The sequence below is a fragment of the Gossypium raimondii genome, chromosome 11 (assembly GCF_025698545.1).
Source record: "Gossypium raimondii isolate GPD5lz chromosome 11, ASM2569854v1, whole genome shotgun sequence".
Lineage (NCBI taxonomy): Eukaryota > Viridiplantae > Streptophyta > Magnoliopsida > Malvales > Malvaceae > Gossypium > Gossypium raimondii.
This window is the reverse complement of record NC_068575.1, coordinates 48831155-48852221: the sequence shown is the minus strand read 5'-3', so window position 1 is coordinate 48852221 and position 21067 is coordinate 48831155. Positions and strand designations below refer to the sequence as shown.

At 33.8% G+C, this 21067-nt stretch overlaps 1 protein-coding gene across 1 annotated transcript; it reads left to right on the top strand.

The window, feature by feature from the left end:
• Positions 1-16566: 16566 nt before the first annotated feature.
• On the top strand, positions 16567-19360 carry LOC105800984 (transcriptional regulator STERILE APETALA). Its single transcript, XM_052623684.1, is given in 5 exon segments — positions 16567-16773; positions 18659-18787; positions 18790-19015; positions 19018-19320; positions 19323-19360. Coding segments are annotated over 5 exon segments (903 nt in total).
• The last annotated feature ends 1707 nt before the right edge of the window (positions 19361-21067 follow it).

Below are 21067 nucleotides of genomic sequence, written 5' to 3'. Positions count from 1 at the left end.
GAATGCAAAAGCGATGACTGACTGCTAAAAATCCAACAGGAAGCTGCAAAAAATTAAAGAAGAAAAGTGAAGAAAAAAGTCGACATCAAAATTTTGGAAAGAAAAAGAGAGAAAAAAATTTTGAAAAGAATAAAAAAAATAATCCTAATAACTCCCCAAATCCCAACTCCCCTATCTTCTCTCAATTAACTACCCACTAACAACAATCCACTACTCAGAATCCATCTTCTACACAACTCTTCTAGGAAACCGAGTAAAAAGATTAACATTCTCGCTTGTGCAGAGATTCAAACATAGAACCGTCAACACTCCAACTCCATTACCATTTGAACCAGTAGGATCATTTGAACAAGGATAAGGCTTTAATCAGAAAAAAATTCCAAAATTCCACCAAAGGCATGGCTTGAACTTGGGACCTTCTACACACACCTAGAACACTTAACCACAGAAGCAGAGAGATATTTGTGTCATATTTTTACAAACAAAAATATATATTTTAGGGGTGTTACATACACGTGTCCCACTAACCACTATTTCTAACACACTAATACATTTAAAGTAACACAAAACACAGGTGGTGAACTTATTAGCGAAAGAATCCACCAAATAAGGATCTTGCCAAACAAAGAACTCGCCAACTATGAAATCAGAGTTCGCAAAGTTGGCAAAGCTTAGAGAAATACTTTGCTAGGGAATTCATCAATGCAAACCAGTCTAAATGTCGCGACTTAAGCGATTTCACTAGTACAACCTTCCAAACATATCGGTTCGCCAAGTGATGGTGTGACAAAATTTTTATCTATAACAACAACCATAAAATATGAAGACTCCCTATTAAATTAGTTTTCTATAATAGCCTCTTGTCTAAAGTTTTAAAAAAAATTAATTATTTTCTTAAGTGAAATAAAAATAATAAATTTTAGTTAAGATGCTATTTCAATAAAATTTTAAATTTATATAAAAATATATAAACCAAATTTATATTGAATAAAAATAATCCTTCATAAATGAAATTACATTTGTAAATATTATTAAATATATACTATCTAAATATCGCTATTTAATAATAATATTAATATAATATAATATAGACATCTTATATGTTATTATAGGTGTACAGCAACCAGCTTCTTATAACATCCAAAACTTTAGCAGACGAATAAAATTGTTGTAGAGAGGACTGGTTGTATTTACATCAAGAAATGAGTTTCTAGTTGTTTGGACTCGTTGGGGGATGAAAATTAGTTGTTGGAAAGTGAAAAAGTATGTGAAATTTCAACCCTAACAAATAAGGTTGTTTTAAAAAGGATTGATTGTATTTTGGGATGACAATAGAGTAAGACGGGGGCGAATGTTGCTAAATTAATCATCGCTCCACAGTTAGCACATTTTGGTTCACCATTGGTTTCACTCCACTATGGATGTATAACATTGAAAACCACTATCACCTCCATGGATATTAGATGCATTCATCCTCGCCCCACCCCATCTCACTTTGTTTCAATTTAATTTTTACTATTTATCTTTTATATTTTTAATCTTTTTAAAGGCAGGTAATACTTAAACATATAACATGAGTTTTTTTCTACAATTCATTATTACATCTTTACCATTTTAATAGTTATATACAAAGGGATAAAATAATAATTTTATATAGTGAAACAAGATAAGGCAAACAATTACCTTAGATCTATAACTGCTCAATACTCGTTTAAAAAAATCCACCCTATCTCGCATTAAAATTGTAACACTCCGAATTTTGAGGTTAGAAGTTTTAAGCCTTATGGTTAGGGTTAGTGAGTTGGTTGTGCTATTGTGTTTAGTTGCGTGTTTAAATGATAGAATGGGTTTGTTGGTCTGGTGGTTGGTAGTGTGTTAGTGTGCCTTTTGGTCCCGGGTTCAAGCCCCTAGGAGTGTTTTGAGGGACCATTTTTTTTGTTTTTTTTAAAGGTTTAGATAATTATCTTCTTTACTTAGTGTTTATTTTTTTCTTTTCTTTCTTTTTGGACATTCTCCTCTTCCCCTTTATTTGTTTTCTTTTTGTTATTTCTTCTTTTCTTTTTTGAAAAAGGTTGTGTTTGTAACACCCCTAATCCCTCTCAGTCGCCAGAATAAGGTCATGGAGTATTACCAAAGTTTACAGATCAATTACAGAAAAATTCATATAATTTACTATTCATATCCAAAATGATTCATTCAGAGAATCTTTCGTGAAATTTATAAATTTTTGCTTAGGTGTAGGGGACAGATGCCCGTGTGGCCAAGCCGTGTGGCTCACACGGCCAAGTGACTCGCCCATGTCTTAGACTGTGTGGGCATTCTATCTGAGGCACATAGTCGTGTTCCAGCCCGTGTCCATGCCCGTGTAACTGTCTAATTTGGGTCACACGTTCATCCACACGATCGTGTGCTAGGTTGTGGACAATTTAATATTCAAAAATTAGGTGTAGGGATCACACGACCAAGTTACAAGCCCGTGCGCTAGGCCGTGTGTCATACAAAGTTGAGACATATGGCCGTGTCTCTACCTATGTGAAAATATCTGGGCATTCTATTTCTCAATTTTAAGGATGCAGGGGACACACGGCCAAACCACATGCCCAAGCGTATGACCGTGTGTCACACACAGTTGAGACACATGCCCGTGTGTCTACCCGTATGGACGAAAATAGATCATTTTCAATGCCACTTTTCTCACCCATATTTTCCTTCAACCTACAACAAAACTTGAATACATTCACCAACCAATTCAAGACATTAAAACCAAGCCTAAAACCATTCTTATGCATGATATATCATCATATGTATTTTAAGTATTCAAACTTACCTATTTATATAATCATATAGGTTTATCAAAATTCAATCTATCATACCAAGCACATATATATATTAAACATGATATAACCTCCTACATATACATCAAACATACCATCACTAGCCATTCCAATGGCTTGTTACAATCAACTATATATATGCCATCATTTGCCAACTTAGTCTATACATGCCATTATACCAAAATAAGTTTGCTATTTATACCAAAACGAGCTAAAGGATAGTGTGATGTTGCTCTGACCACGTCCAGCCTTCACGAGCTTCCAAGTACTATAAAATAGAGAAAAGAAAATCGAGTAAGCATTTAATGCTTAGTAAGTTCGTATAACAGGAATTTAACTTACCAATCATGTTCATTTAAAATAAGCATACATAGCACACCTAAATCAATGTAATCAATAACCTAAACACATATATATCTTTATCAAACATGTTAGTATTGTAATTCATATAAATACCAAGAAATATAGATGAGCTCATCAATATTCCATTTCCACGTACATACATTTATCATTTCTAGTTTCTAGTGAACATGTACATATCATATTTTTGTATATCAAGTATTTCTCATAGTCACTCATATTGAATTCATATCATCTCATATGAAAACTTTACCCGCTAAATCATTTAAAATATCGATGGATACATGGGCAGTACACACGAAATGTACAATATGGTAAATCCATCAACTCATATCCGGGAGTGCTTATAAAAGCACATAAATGGGAAACTTATCCGAGCTAAAACAGGAAGCTCATAAGATCCGTGTTCAAGGAGCTCATACGAGCCTATAACGGGTAGCTCTAAAGAGTCATTAATTGGGAAGCTCTGGATAGCCATATGTCGAGAAGTCCAAGCGTGCCATATCGGGAAGCTCACAAAGATCCAATTTAACGGGAAGCTCACGAAGAGCCATATATTGAGATGCTCATAAGAGCTAAGGTGTGTCCACAACACAGGTAGGATCACAACCTATCAGGACGCTCCGAAGAGCTATAACGGGAAGCTCGCAAAAACCATATAACAGGATGCTCATGAGAGCTAATAACAGGACTCCCTTTTGAGCTATGGTGTGTCTGCAACATATGCAAGACCACAACTAATATGGGAGCCTTGTATCCAATCGATTTTCATGTATTCAAACAGGTTTTAATATTTATCGAGCATTTTTCTGATATTTGATTAATTTCATAAACATAACAATTATAAAATTCAATATTCACATATACAACATTTAATTCAAACATATAAATGTACACAATTTAGTTACACGAACTTACCTCGACACTTACTCGTGTATGAAAATCTACTAATATGATGCTTTTTCTTTTCCTCGATCCAATTTTGTACTAGGTCTATCCAGATCAATATGAGTAAATTTAACATCAATTTAATGCATTTCATATTCAATTCAATTTAATTTACATCCTAGGAAAAATTACCATTTTGCCCCTATAATTTTTAATTAATTCCAATTTTGTTCCTAGACTTGGAAGATGAAATTCATGATATTTAATCTTCATTCCAAGCCTATAAATTTCATACATAATAATAGCAATCCCATGAATTCCATAAAATTTAGAATTTTTCATGAATTCAACATCTTTTCACTTTAATCCATAAATCATGTTTTCTTCAAAATTCTTTAATAAAACACTTTTAAATAACCATTAACACTTCAAATTTATCATCTAATAACTAAAATCATATAAAATCATCAATGGTAGCTCCCAAAATTTTCAATAAAATCAAAAACCAAGGTAAAGGTTACTTGGACCTAATTGTAACAATCACAAAAACATAAAATTTTCTAGAAACGGGTGAGGATTTGACTTACATGAAGAAAAAATTGAAAAACCAGCTTAAACCCTCTTCAATGTATTTTTTTAGAACTAAAAATGATGATGATTTCTCTATAATTCTTTACTTTCTCATTTATTTCATTAAATTTGGTAAAATTTCCAATTTTGCCCTTCGTTCACACCATTTTGTCATCTTTTTAAGGCTTATGCCGGCCCAGCCATATGCTTTTGGCATATTTCTGCCTTAAATCCCTCCTTATTTATTGGTTAAGTTATTTAATCACCATTTCTTTTAATTAAAAAGTTTTACACCTTTTTCAATTCAGTCCTTTTTAACAAATTAGACGTGTATTTCTTAACAAAATTTTCATATAACATTCCTATCATATCATAGACTATAAAATTATATTAAAATAAATTTTCTTCTGACGTTGGATTTTTGGTCTCGAAACCACTGTTCCGATTTCACTGAAAACAGACGGTTACAATGTTGTGATTTTTGGAGAGCTTCAATTTTTTAGTCATCGAGTCGAGTTCTGGACGTCTTTGATCATGAATCAGGTGTGGGTTCAAACTCTTCAATTTTAATTTGTAGTCTCGATTGTGTTGAACTTGACATGTTCTAAGTGTTTTGGTGAATGTGTGGTAGGTTTCGCTTCTAAGTTTCGTCAAACTTGGTTTTCTATGACATGTTTCTGATCTATTAGATTTTAGGGGTGTTTGGTGTGTGAATTTACGATTTACAAGATGTTTCTAGGTGGTTTCGGGACCATATGGGCAACCACATAGGCGTGTGCTGGTTCACACGACCATGTGGATTTGGGGATTAGGGATTTTGGATGAAAATTCATGCCACGTGGCTGTATTGTTGATTTGGGGAAATTAGTCCATTTTTACACGGTCGTGTCCCTTGGGCATATGGGCGTGTGTGTTTGGGAATTATGGTTATAGTGATTTGGTGCCATACGGCCTGGTCACATGGTCGTGTGGTTAATTTGGGGATTTAGGGATTCCACATGGGCGTGTTTTTTGGGACACACTGCCGTGTCTGGTGGGCACAATGGCATGTAAGACTCGTACAAGACCGTGTCAGCCCTGAACCTTATTTTAACATAATTGGAAAAAAAGTTACACGGTCTGTTCACACGGCCATGTCCTAGCTCACACAGACGTGTACTTTAGCCATACGGTTGTGTGCCTCCACTCACACAGACGTGTGTTCCCTCACACAAGCGTGCCTCTTCCTCACGTGGGCGTGTTGACCTCCACACAGCCTAGGCATTTCCACACGTCCAGAGCACACGGCCGTGTAGCCCTAAGTCACCAATTTTAGTTTCATATATGTTTTTTATCTGAACTTGTGTCTGTGTGTTTCGACCCTTAGCTAGGCTTTAGTAAGGGTAGTTAAGACTCTAATCTGGGCTCTAGCTTATGTGTTATTTGTGATTGAGGTGCGAGATATCTAAATCTAAACCTAGTTATTCGGGTGTGTGCATGTCTGTATCTGTCTGACTGTCTGTTGATGTGTTCACTGTTTTTATGTGGTTGTAAGCATGCTTGCATTTGCATAAAGTAATTTTTGGGTTAGTTGTGAAGGGAAGGAAGATTGATTCTGATCTGATCTAGCAGTTTTAACTTCAATATATCTATACAGTGGTTACCGCATAGTACCGCATATACATCAGCTTTGCTGCGTATTATTTTTTTAGTGGCTTAGTCCACATACATGGTGTGTAGGGTTGGATAGGTCTTTCGAGGTCCTATGTTGTGTGTTTAGTTGGATGAGCTTGTACAGCTCTTTTGGGGTGTAATTGGGGGACGGAGAGGTGTGTTGGCTAGATGAGTGGGTTTTTTATTACTTGACTGCATTCATACGCATCTGTTTAAGTGACAAGGTGTAAGATTATTTGACTGTATTCTATCTAACTAAATAACATTTGTGACTAAGTGACTGTGTATGACATGGTGTGCTTGAATTGTTATGTTTTTTTGGGACGTTGGTTCCAAGTTTACTTTTTTATTCTGTGTATCTCTGTAAGTATGTTTCGCTATCGAACTAAGGGTCTGTTTGTTTGCCAGTAAAATGTTTTCCAGAAAATGATTTCTGGAAAATGATTTACTAAAAATATTTTATGGTGTTTGGATGAATCTGTGTAAAATATTTTCTGTTGTTTGGTAGTTCCTGAAAATATTTTTCGGAAAAGTTGTTTTTACATATATTAATAAAATTATATACATATTAATAATTTTTTATATTTTAAATTGTTTTTTCATATATTGCAATAATTTATTTATAAATAAATAAATCAAATTAAATATATCAATCAAATGGTTTAATTGTTCAAGATTGACAATAATCCTATAAGATTCATTCACATCACATGTAAATGGTAAAAACTAATCAACATATTTGTAGTTTAATAACTAAGTAGCAGCAGCTGCCTAGTAATGTATTGAAGCCGAACAATATATAGAACATATAGAAAAATATCTAATCTGAAATGACATGCAGTTTCATCCACAAAAGTGGATCATATCTGATTGTATCTAATGAAAAATCCCAATACAAAATGAAAGATAAGGTTGGTGTTTGCAGTGTTAACCATATCCTTAGGCATTCCAAAGCCATTCCAACAAATGCCAAAAAGTTAAAAGTTTAGTACATGAGCCGCTCCTTTCAGAACAAAGATTTAAGGATCAAACAATACCTACTAAAGGAATCATACAAAGATAGCTCTACCCGCAAATGACAAACGCTTATCTCTATCCTCATTGCTCATCATTTCACTTTCCCTTTTTCTTGCCCTTTTCAAATAACAAAATTGTTACAATGGCGTAAAGGAACCGGAGAAAAAAATTCATGATGTAACGAGATCAGGTGTTTCAGCCTCAATTGATAACCAAGCATATTATGTACTTTTCCTTCCAATTATCCAACCAGTCACGCAATCTATTGATCTGTGGAATTCCCAAAACTCGTGGCTGCACCCAAGAGACATGAATTGTTCCCTCAACTTGATCAATTATTCCCTCAATCGATTTAACCTGCAAATCATTATTCGCAAAAAGGTTATACAAGTTATCTTTAGAATTTTGAACCCGCTGAAGTATAGCTAGTTGCTACATGCAGGCCATGGATCAAATGTATACAATGGTGCATCGTCCATATGAAAAATTGAGACTTGGACTTCTACAAATGTTCACTATTCATAATAATTTGGATCTATAGGAACAACACTCAACTTTACAACCTCATAAAGCAACTTACGGCGGCGCTTTTACAGACTTTTTTTCGTAATGATTCATTTACCATTGAACCATTCACGTAATCAAAACCATAGGCCACTAGGACATGCATAACATCAATAGTTCGCGCCTCATCCTCTTTGTTCGTCAGAAGGTATCCTCTCTCGCAAGAATTCCTCAAACTGTAGGAACTACAAACTTGATTCACAAAACAATTTATCACTATCGAAAACAGAAAGAAAGAATGGCAATCTTCTGCATAAAAAAACCGCAAAATTGAAATATGAAGAACACCAAAAAGAAAGCAACATTATATATTAGTAAACAAAAAAGGAGTAAAAGAATCAATACTTACATCTCCTTCATCAAGGTGGACACATTTCCTCAAGAGTTTTACAGAGAAAACCACCTTCTTGTCAGCATTCGGGCATCCAAAACCAACCAAAATTTGAATATCCTGTCTCGACAATGACCTGAAATCAACTTTCTATTTTAGAGCCAGGCAAACTAACACTAATCAAAACAAGTGGTTCAAAATAAGTCCTTCCATAAACAATTTTTTCATAAATTGAACATATTAATTCAGCCAAAGAAGCAGAAGACTGCTAAAGAGGGACCAACATTGATACAAGCAGTTTGCACAGTCTTGTAGTCCTTAAAATCAATTCCAGCATCATCCTTGACTTCCTCAACAACATTAGTCATATCAAATCCCAAGTCTTCCACCATCTTCTCATCATCTCTTCTTTTATAATCAAAATAATTTTGCTGCACTAATCTCTCCATCAATTCTATCCACTCGGGCCATGGGTGCACCATCTCCACCTCCACATTATGCCCCTTATTCTGCATTTCTGACTCGCCCAACTTAGTCACTGAATCAGCACTCAAAACACCAACTTCAAATTTCACTTTTAGCATCCTCAAGACTTTCCTTATTCTCCCATACTTGAATTCCTCCAAGCATGAATCCTCCGAAAGCACCTCCGTTGGGTAAGTCAGTTAACTCAAGTGAATCGATAAAGCGACATCGTTTTGGCACTACCGAATCGAAATCATCATCAGAAGACTCTTTATCGTAAATGATTCCAACAATCATCATCTCAAACATAACAAAATAAAACATCAAAGCAAAGAAATTCGAAGGAAAAAGAAAAAGAAAAGAAAAAAACTACAACAATGGAAGTTTCAACAAACAATTTGGATTTTCTGGAATCAAATCAGTGAAAATTAAACAGAAAAAATGTTTTCTGGAATATTCAACAATGGAAGTTTCAACAAACAATTTGGATTTTTAAAAGAATTAAACAAAAAAAAATACCTGCTGATGACAGAGAGAGAACCACTGCTTCTGGGTCTTCTTTTCTTGACTGTGGCTGCTAATTTTTTAAGGTTTCTTTAAAATACAAGTAAGGCCGACGGTTGACGGAGATGACGGACGGAGATGGTGAGGTGAGGTGACGAACGGAGATGAGGAGGCAGAGGATGTGGAAGAAAATTTGCTTAGAAGAGAAAGAAGATTGCTTAGAAGAGAAAGGAGAAAGGGAAAATGTACGGATTAGAAATCGGTAAGACAATTTCCAAAATTTTGCTTTGGATTTTACCCGTGTTTGTAAAATGTTTTCCTATGGAAATCATTTTACACAAAACAAACATCAGAAATGAATGAAAATGTTTTCTGGAAAACATTTTCCACCAAACAAACACACCCTAATTTCTGTAATTCTGTTATTAGTCACGTGTCGAACTTACACTGAGCTAGTGTAGCTTACCCCCTTAATGTTTTCCCCTTTCAGGTACATTTATGTATTCTGATGCTGGGCTCGGTATACGGAGGTCTCGGACAGTCACGATTTAAAACAAGCTTTAATAGTGTTATTATAATTTCTGAGATTATAACTAAACAATTTGTGTTCTAAGTACTATTTGAAAACTGTGGTACAGAATTTTGTGTTTTACGCTCGTAAGTGTCGTTGGGACGGCATCTTCTTTTAAAATATCAGGGTTTTATAACTGAGAGTTTTTACACAACTTAAATACTGTTATGTTTTTTGGTTTGTTAAACTAAAATTTTCCTATTACCACTTCGGTGATCAATGCGACCTCCGAGATTCAGCCTAAACTTCTAAGCCGGGTTTTGGAATGTTATAAAAATTTATCATCCCTAACTGCAAATTGTTGAAAATTGAAAACTAAATAAATTTATTATAAAAAAATGTGTTAAATTTTAACCTCCAAGAGACAAGTGTATTAAATTGCAATCCTACATAGTGATTTGCAAGGATTTGGACCCGTATTACCTAATCAACATTAAGAAATATTCCAAATATTTAACCAAAATTTTATTTGATATTATATAAACTTCTAACAAATATAGTATTTAATAATATTTTTTACACCATCTAATACCCAAATTTTGCCCGGCCCAAGCCCAAGTATTAAAACCATAATATATAAAAATATATATTTCTAATAAATAAAATGCTCAATTTTTTTTACAATAGCAAGCCCAAAATAGCCCAATCCAAATTACTCAATATCAAAAAAAAAGCAATCATCCCAAGCCACCTAACCCCAGCCCAACACAAAAACAAATCAGAAAACCCTAGCATCACAGCTTCCAGCGCCGCAGCCACCAGGGTTCTCCAACAGCCTCGCAACGCGCCACCTTCGACCTTCCTCTCTACGCGCGCCACGCCACCACCTCCGTACTCTAGTACCTGCAGCAAACAACAAGCCAAAGCAGCAGAAAAGGAAGAAGACAAAATAGCGAAAAAGAATGAGATTTTTGTATTTTTCTCCTTTTATTATTCTGTATTTTCGTTATAAAATGGATTGTAAACCGAACGAAAAAAGGAACCCCACGAATATTGTATCAAAATCTTCGAAAGAAAAGCAATATAAAAAAAACAGTTTCAAAAGGTGACTGAGAATCCTTTCGACTATCTCTTTGCTTTCAATTGCTTTTTTCAATTGTTTTTTTTCTTTTTTCACATTATGTTTACTATTTTATAAAATAAAATAAACAAGGAGGGGGGTTTACCTTATATCGGTGCCGTCGAATCATCGTCGCTTCGTCGCAATCGAAGTTCGAATGAGGATTGGGGCATGAGAACGGCGGATGAGAAACCCTAGCAGAGACAAAAGAGGATGAGGCGGCCTCCTTCTAACCTGGACTTAGGGCTGAAACATTTTGTTTCAGATTTTGGGGTGCTTAAATAGATGTATAAAACAACGTCGTTTGAGGCTGGATTTCATAGCTTCAAAACGGCACCGTTTTGGCCGTTCAGTAACCACAACCCGCGCGGTGACTCAACCCGGGGAGGATTCGCATATTTTGTTTCAATGGCCTATTTATGTGTTTGGTCCTTCTATTTTTTCGATTGACTTCAATTTAATCTTTTTGTTTTTTTAATTTCGCTACATAATTCAATCTTGTTTTCAATTTCGTCCTTTTTTTCAGTTGAGGAGACAAACGTTCGAAACGACGCTGTTTCCAATAATCTGACTTGATTGCCAGATAGGATTTGCGCGTTTAATTTCTGTTCTAGTCCCTCTTATTTTAAATGAGTTTCAGTTCGATCCCTTTCATTTCATTTTATTGCATATCTGCACTTTGACTTTCTGTTTTAGTTTCCAATTAGCTCTTATATATATATATTTACTACAAATTAAGTGCTCTTATTATTATTTAAATTATTATTTTTATAATAATCAATGATATTATTCGTACTAATTACACACATTTATTTACCTCTTTGTATATATATATATTTTCTTATTATGTATTAATATTTTAAGTTTTATATTATCGTATATTAGTATCCCATTTCATTATATTTTATTGGTATTATAAATAACCATTTTAGAGTTATCATACATTTGTTTTAACCTATTATGTATTATTTATTTAAAATCATGGTATTATTGTTCCAAAGTTACTAAGTATTATTATTTAAATTTATCTTACATTTATTTTATTGTTTTAATTATAATTTGTACATATTTTAATGTTTTCATTTTATTTATAAGATTTTTCTTTACATTTTCTATGTTTTTTAAAATTGTTCTTTATAAAATAAAACTCTTATATAGTATTATTTTATACTTTCGCATTAACATATGATAAATTATTTTATTTTTATACGTATGGTATTTGTTTATTGGTATTCATTTATTATTAGTGTTTTTTAACATATATTGTGGTTTATGAATTATCGTCTCGCATCGTGCATTGTTATTCTGTCGTGCTTAATTCGTTCAAAAAGTCGTGTTTAGTATGGTTTAAGTATCAAAACCAATTTATTCAAAGGTTTTCAAAAATAACGCAATACTCGAAATTTGGAATCCTCGAGAGAATTGAGCCCTAACGTATTGGGTTCCAATTTTCCTCGTTGAATCTAAATAATCAAAAATTTTCTTTAATCAAAACACATAAATAAAAACTCATTCTCGGGAATTCGATACGTTGTGTCCTAATGTATTGAATGTGACATGCCGTTTTCCCGAAATGAAGATTTTAAAAAAATAATAAAGGCTATACTCAATGCTAGGAATTTTGAGAAATTGTGCCCTAATGTATTGGGTTTTAATTTTTCATCTGACTTAAAGCAATTGAATATCCTTTTTAAACTTCACCACACGAGTTTTGAAAATCAAAAGACAAGCTTATTCTCGAGGACTAAAAATGTCGTGTCCTAATGTATTGGGCGTGATATTTTATTACTCTGAGACGAGAAGGTCTTTAGCACTCACCTCGATTTATCCAAGCATCTTTTATAAAATTAACATTAATAAAAAAAGGGGAAGGATTGTATTTTAAAATATTTTCAAATTCTCAACACTAAGACTTTAGACAATCAATTCGGTACCAATATTTTTGGGCGTTACGAGGGTGCTAACCCTTCCTCGTGCGTAACCGACTCCCGAACCTATTTTCTTAAAGTTTGTAGACCTAAAATCGTTTTTAAGGTGATCTGATCACACCTCTTTAAAAGATCGGTGGCAACTCCCATTTTATTTTCAAAGTCAATTCCCGTTTTAAATCTAAAATTAAGAGTGGTTTCGACAGCTTGGCGACTCCACTGGGGATGGGTTCCTAAGGTCTTCTACATGTGGTTTAGCTCTAAAGTCGAGGTACCTGAACCAGCAGATTCCTTGATCTTCACCCATTATAGGCTCATACAGACCGAGTTCAGTTCAGGGGGATACATTTCCCTATGGCTGCACGGAGATGAAAATCTTACGAAGACATAGGTACGGATGTATCCCGGAAGTGATCTACTATCCTGCACGGAGGTGAAAACCTCACGAAGGAGTAGCTTCTCACTCTCGCTTAAAAGGGTAAGACTAACAGTCTTTATGCAATATGATGCCAAGGTATAAAACTCAATTTATAGTAGTCATACAAACAAATGCAAAGAGAGGATCGTAATTTTTCAAATCAAATTTTCAATTTTCAATAATAAAAAAAAATCAATTTTGCGACTTGACTCTCTTGAAGTCCCCAGTGGAGTCGCCAAGCTGTCGAAACCACTCTTAATTTTAGATTTAAAACGGGAATCGACTTTGAAAATAAAATGGGAGTCGCCACCGATCTTTTAAAGAGGTGTGATCAGATCACCTTAAAAACGATTTTAGGTCTACAAACTTTAAGAAAATAGGTTCGGGAGTCGGTTACGCACAAGGAAGGGTTAGCACCCTCGTAACGCCCAAAAATATTGGTACCGAATTGATTGTCTAAAGTCTTAGTGTTGAGAATTTGAAAATATTTTAAAATACAATCCTTCCCCTTTTTTTATTAATGTTAATTTTATAAAAGATACTTGGATAAATCGAGGTGAGTGCTAAAGACCTTCTCGTCTCAGAGTAATAAAATATCACGCCCAATATATTAGGACACGACATTTTTAGTCCTCGAGAATAAGCTTGTCTTTTGATTTTCAAAACTCGTGTGGTGAAGTTTAAAAAGGATATTCAATTGCTTTAAGTCAGATGAAAAATTAAAACCCAATACGTTAGGGCACAATTTCTCAAAATTCCTAGCATTGAGTATAGCCTTTATTATTTTTTTAAAATCTTCATTTCGGGAAAACGACATGTCACATCCAATACATTAGGACACGACGTATCGAATTCCCGAGAATGAGTTTTTATTTATGTGTTTTGATTAAAGAAAATTTTCGATTATTTAGATTCAACGAGGAAAATTGGAACCGAATACGTTAGGGCTCAATTCTCTCGAGGATTCCAAATTTCGAGTATTGCGTTATTTTTGAAAATCTTTGAATAAATTGGTTTTGATACTTAAACCATACTAAACACGACTTTTTGAACGAATAAAGCACGACGGAATAACAATGCACGACGCGAGGCGATAATTCATAAACCACAATATATGTTAAAAAACACTAATAATAAATGAATACCAATAAACAAATACTATACGTATAAAAATAAAATAATTTATCATATGTTAATGCGAAAGTATAAAATAATACCATATAAGAGTTTTATTTTATAAAGAACAATTTTAAAAAACATAGTAAAATGTAAAGAAAATCTTATAAATAAAATGAAAACATTAAAATATGTACAAATTATAATTAAAACAATAAAATAAATGTAAGATAAATTTAAATAATAATACGTAGTAACTTTGGAACAATAATACCATGATTTTAAATAAATAATACATAATAGGTTAAAACAAATGTATGATAACTCTAAAATGGTTATTTATAATACCAATAAAATATAATGAAATGGGATACTAATATACGATAATATAAAACTTAAAATATTAATACATAATAAGAAAATATATATATATACAAAGAGGTAAATAAATGTGTGTAATTAGTACGAATAATATCATTGATTATTATAAAAATAATAATTTAAATAATAATAAGAGCACTTAATTTGTAGTAAATATATATATATATATATATATAAGAGCTAATTGGAAACTAAAACAGAAAGTCAAAGTGCAGATATGCAATAAAATGAAATGAAAGGGACCGAACTGAAACTCATTTAAAATAAGAGAAACTAGAACAAAAATTAAACGCGCAAATCCTATCTGGCAATCAAGTCAGATCATTGGAAACAGCGTCGTTTCAAACGTTTGTCTCCTCAACTGACAGAAGGACGAAATTGAAAACAAGATTGAATTATGCGGCGAAATTAAAAAACAAAAAGATTAAATTGAAGTCAATCGAAAAAATAGAAGGACCAAACACATAAATAGGCCATTGAAACAAAATACGCGGATCCTCCCCGGGTCGGGTCACCGCACGGGTCGTGGTTACTGAACGGCCAAAACGGTGCCGTTTTGAAGCTATGAAATCCAGCCTCAAACGGCGTAGTTTTATACATCTATTTAAGCACCCCAAAATCTGAAACAAAATGTTTCAGCCCTGAGTCTAGGTCAGAGGGAGGCCGCCTCATCCTCTTTTGTCTCTGCTAGGGTTTCTCATCCGCCGTTCTCATGCCCCAATCCTCATTCGAACTTCGATTGCGACGAAGCAACGAGGATTCGACGGCGCCGATATAAGGTAAACCCTCCTCATTGTTTTTTTCTTTTATAAAATAGTAAATATAACGTGAAAAAAAAACAATTGAAAAAAGCAATTGAAAGCAAAGAGATAGTCGAAAGGATTCTCAGTCACTTTTGAAACTGTTTTTTTTATATTGCTTTTCTTTCGAAGATTTTGATACAATATTTGTGGGGTTCCTTTTTTCGTTCGGTTTACAATCCATTTTATAACGAAAATACAGAATAATAAAAGGAGAAAAATATAAAAATCTCATTCTTTTTTGCTATTTTGTCTTCTTCCTTTTTTGCTGCTTTGGCTTGTTGTTTGCTGCAGGTACTAGAGTACGGAGGTGGTGGCGTGGCGCGAGAGAGAAAAGGTCAAGGTGGCGCGCTATGAGGCTATCGGAGAACCCTAGTGGTCATGCAACCGAAAGTCGTGATGCTAGGGTTTTCTGATTTGTTTTTGCGTTGGGCTAGGGTTAAGTGGCTTGGGCTGATTGGGTTTTCTGGATATTGGGTAATTTGGATTGGGCTATTTTGGGCCTGCTATTGTAAAAAAACTGAGCATTTTATTTATTAGAAATATATGTTTTTATATATTATGGTTATAATATTTGGGCTTGGGCCGGACAAAATTTGGGTATTACACACCACATCGTCAAATATCATATATACACACTACACACCCACACACGAGAAAATAGCATTTAACGTAGGATTAAAGAGAAAGGTGGACAAAAGAGAGATACGCCGATAAAAGCACCTGAAAATGCTGTACAATCAAAACCTCCATCAGTTTCTTCAGTGAGACTGAAACTATGCCCCCCCCCCCTCCCGGCCGCCTTTGCAGGGCGGGAAAACCTCTAATCTAAAACCAAACATATTTACTTTTTTAGATGTATTTATAGATGTATGGTACTGATACATGGTGTAATTATATCAGTATAAAAACTATGTACGGATGATAGCTTAAATAAAAATGAAAATTCTCGTTTTCTTTTATATATATTACGTCCAAGATTTTCAAACACTATCATTTGGGTCCCCCATTTGGTGTCTTCATCCACTACCTTTTTGTCCTTGTTTCTTTGTCTGCTCACTCTTTCTTTCCTTTTCCTTTATAGCTTCTCCACTTACTTATATTTGATGTCTTCATCTTCCGCGGATGGTAATGGCAATGGTGGTGCAAGAAGAGGCGGTGATTCCGAAGGACCTTCTTTGACTCGTAGACGTACCAATAACGAAATCTGGCCAGGGCCTTTTCTTGAAGACCTTGTCCTCCAGGTCGCCATTGATGCTTCTCGTTCTCTTGGCCGCCTAGCCGCAGCTGCTGCACTTGCCAATGTGTTTCAAGTATGTCTTTCATCTTCTTCCTACTCCTCGTTTTGGTTTGATTCTTCTAGGAGATAATTTTGAGTGCATTAGATAATCCTTTCCTTTTAGAAGCTAGCTGGTCAAAAATATCGTTTTCAACCCTGAAACTGCACTACAATTTTACAGACACTGGCAGCCCAGATATTTAGTGTCAACTGTCAAGTCTTAGTATGGGTGAAAACTGCTTTTGGGAAGGGAACTGACTTTGGGTTGGTCCATTTTCTAACTAATATATGTCCCTTTCGAATGATGTAGCTTCGGGCAATGTTAGTTATTCATTTCCTTTTTACCACTTTCGAAATGTCTACTTTTGGACCTCTTTTTCACATATTGAGTAGTTGGAGGGGAAAAAAATAAAGAAAGGTTGTTTTGGTTTTTGAATTCCCTTTCTTGGAATGGTCCTTTTTAAGCTCTCTAGATTTTTCCAACTTTTTTGACTGAATTGTTAAGGCGCCATAGCTGCTAAAACTCCATGGGATTCTTTCTTTATTAGTGCTAAAATGTGCAAACTGACCCTTTGAGGGCATACTATACTTCTTAAATGTGCTGCGAATCATATATAGCTTTTAGCATAATTTAAGGCCATATGCTCTCTTTTTGTTCTTTGTTCTCTTGCCTTCCTCATGTTCTGCATTAGATATGTCCCAAACTTGTTAGATATTTCGCGTTATTTATGATTTTGAATCTTTTGACCATTGAGAAATGTGACCAAAATATATTAACGATTATTATTTAAAAATTTCTGGGTTGCAGTGCAGCATGATGAGTGCTTCATGCTTACCTCCCCTTGATTTAGTAACAACGTCTGTCATTTTATGTGAGGCGTGAAAGTACAGTTTTTACCCTACTCAACCCATAATAATATTTTATTTCAGGAGCATGTTAATGAGAAAAAAGAAGCTTTGGTATGTATATAATCAAGAGACTTGAAATTCAAGTGAAAAAAAATAACAGATTTTGTAACATTTAAATAATATTACTACTAATTTCCATTCAAACGCGTATTATTGTCAATTGTGGCCAAAAAAATGATTATAGAGGAAGAAAATGATAAAGTAATTTACAAGCAACAGAGAGTGAAACAGGTAAAATTTTATATGATAATTATGAGCAAAGATTGGTGTTTAAAATAATAAAATATTAAAAATTTCAAGGCTTTTGTAGTAAAGGCGTGAGGGGATATGGGTCAAAAGTCAACATTGGCAAATGTCCAAAAGGAGATGGAACCCAATGCTTGTTTATATTGAATTTCATTTTAAACATTAATTCATTGTCCGAAATTTAATTAATATAAATTTATTATGTACTAATTTATAAATTAATAAATCAAAGGTATGGTGATGAAGCCTGGTGGAGATGCGTCCCGATTCCCAAGTCCCAATAGTACGGGGTAAGTAAGACTGACTGAAATTCAGAGTGAAACAAGGGGCAGAAGAAATTAGTGGGGTGGGGAAGCCCCATTCAGGATTTAAACCATGAAACGAAAAGACACAAGAAAAAGGGTAGCCTGACGGTTGAATTATGTCTATGCTTCAATTCAAGACAAGTCAGTTCAAACAAAACAACCACTATTTATTTTCTTCTCTTCTTTTATTTCTTTATCAAGAGCTGTGTTTGTCTATCTCATTTTCTGACATCTGAAACCTTCTCCTCCCATCTCTATCGTCTCTAGTGCCTACTTTCTCCCTATAAGCTATTCACACGCATGCACTTAGCTTCCCGTTTGGAATTGATTTTACATTGCAAACACACCCTTCTATTTGATCCTACCCTAACCCTAATTTTCTTTACCGCATGAACTCCATTTTTGTACTTCGGCTTCGGGGTTTTTTTTCCCTTTACGTACAAATGTTTTTGCATGCAGGTTTGTTCGACGTGGGAAGCTGTTTCTCAATTTTATCCACTCTGGTACCGTCTCACAAGCATCATACGGGGACGTACTCGCCGCATGCACGCCACGTGGCGAGATGAATACATATATCGTCATCGGACCTTTACGCAGGCGTCCCTGGCCGTGCTTTCCACATTTGGGATGGTAACACTGAAGAGCTAGTCTACCTGAACGCATCATTGACTGACCCAGAAGCCGTGATGGGGTGGCACACGTTGACTGAGTTCACTGAAACCATAGGCCGAGTGAGGATGACAAGTCAGGAATCGGCTGTGGCATGTACGGATTCGAGTTACATGATTCTGGACTTGATAAACCATAGTTCACATTGTACGACCAGCAGCATAGAAGAGGACTTAGAGTGACTTGCTTCGACACCAACAACGGGGCGTTTATCACGGTTGACAACCGTGGGCGGGCTATCGTCCGCCGCGCTGGTACGTTAGAGGAGGTGTGTAGATTCCACACACGGCATAGTAACGCCATTGGTTGCGTGAACTTAGGGTACGCGCTAATGTGCGGCGCGGGAGTGGTAAGGACGTGGGAGATAGAGCAGGGGCAATACTTGTATAGTTTGAATGAGAACATAGGGGCTATAAACGCGATGGTGGCGGATGATAGGCACGTAGCAGCTGTAGGGACATCACCATACACCTATGGGATTTTGGTGCATAGCAGCGTATGGTGAAGCCAAGGGTAGTGATGTTGTTTAGGGCGTAGGGAACGAAGGGAGGAATGTAATCTAGCTTGGGGAAGTGACAGGCGTGTTTGTTTTGGGTACTTTTTCAGGTTTTAGACATAATTAGTGGGGGAAAGTATCGGGAATTCACTTCCCTGGGGGATACTGCTTTAGTTGGTGTATTTTACCTAAATTAACAAGGAAATCAAAACATAATCCTTCGGCTATTTTTTAGGAGAATGAAATGAGAGGAGGAATTTTATATTATATATTTTGTTGTTTGATATATAATTTCATGTATTTTTTTTTTATTGAAGTTAAACGGCTACATTGGATCCATAAATTAAATCTCCATGATGAGATATATTTCAATTCAAATATAGCAACGAGCGTTAAAATAAAAAGAAAATGTTTATATATTTTAAAAATTAAATTATAATGACTTATTTAGATAAATTCTTATAATAATTTTGTACATAAATAAACTTATTTAAATAAACCTTATATATAATATTTCTTGTATTTACATAAGCTCTTAAGCTATAATCACTTATTTCAATAATATTAATAAAGTACAATTATTCTGAAGTTATAGATTTACATTGAATTTTTATCACCACTAGATTTGTGATAAACTTTTAAAAGGTAATAAAAAATTATGTGCCTATCCAAGCCAACAATTTATTTTCATGTAAAAATGTCTAAGTAATTAAATATAAGGGCTTTTATGAGTACAGATTAAAGAAAAGGGACCTTATTCAAATAAGTTATTATAGTTTGAGAGTTTTTTTTTTAATATGTAAGACAAAAGAAAATGACTATTAGGTATGTTTGGGTGAGGAAAATTATTTGTATAAGGTTTTACTTATTTGGGTAAATAAATTAGAGAATTTCAAAATTTGTAATTAATTTCTAGAGAAGATTATAATTGTTCAATTTCTTTTTTTAATTTCTTATAATTTTATTTTATTTAATATACATGGTCCCATTATAAGATAAAAAATTTTAACTTCAAAAAATCATTTTATTTAATTAAAACTATTTATAGAAATTTACAAATATAATAATATCCATATTGAGTGTTTATTTTATATAATTTTTCTTATTTTATACTTATTTTTAATTGGTAAAACTCCAATAACATTTTTTGCTATTTTCAATTAGCTATGATTGATGAGAATGTCAATCTTGGAAAAGTTGCTTTACAATGTTTGATATACACTTATAAGTATTGAATAATTTTTTTATTTTCCTATGTTAAGATTTCAATGGATTGTGATTGAGGAGAATGTCATTCTGGAATGTTACTTTATAACGTTTGTAGGTATTGATTAAAATCTCATGTTTGGTACATTCAACACATTCTGAGAATAAAATGATACTTCACAAAATTATCCTTATTAAATAAAATAATATTAACATATTTTAATATTATTTCAATAATTTTATTATTAATAAATATTTAATAATATTTTCAATAATCTTTATTATTAACCAATATTTGAATTAATCCAAGATGATTTTCTCATGTTTTGATCTAATCCATTATATGAATACATTTTAAAAAAAAAACTTGCTTGTTAACTTTGTGAAGATGTACAATTTGCAAATTTTTCCTCATTGCATTATAGGTATAAATTCAAATATATTCATATATTGCATATATGACTTGATATTATCTTAATATTAATTTTTAAATTAGC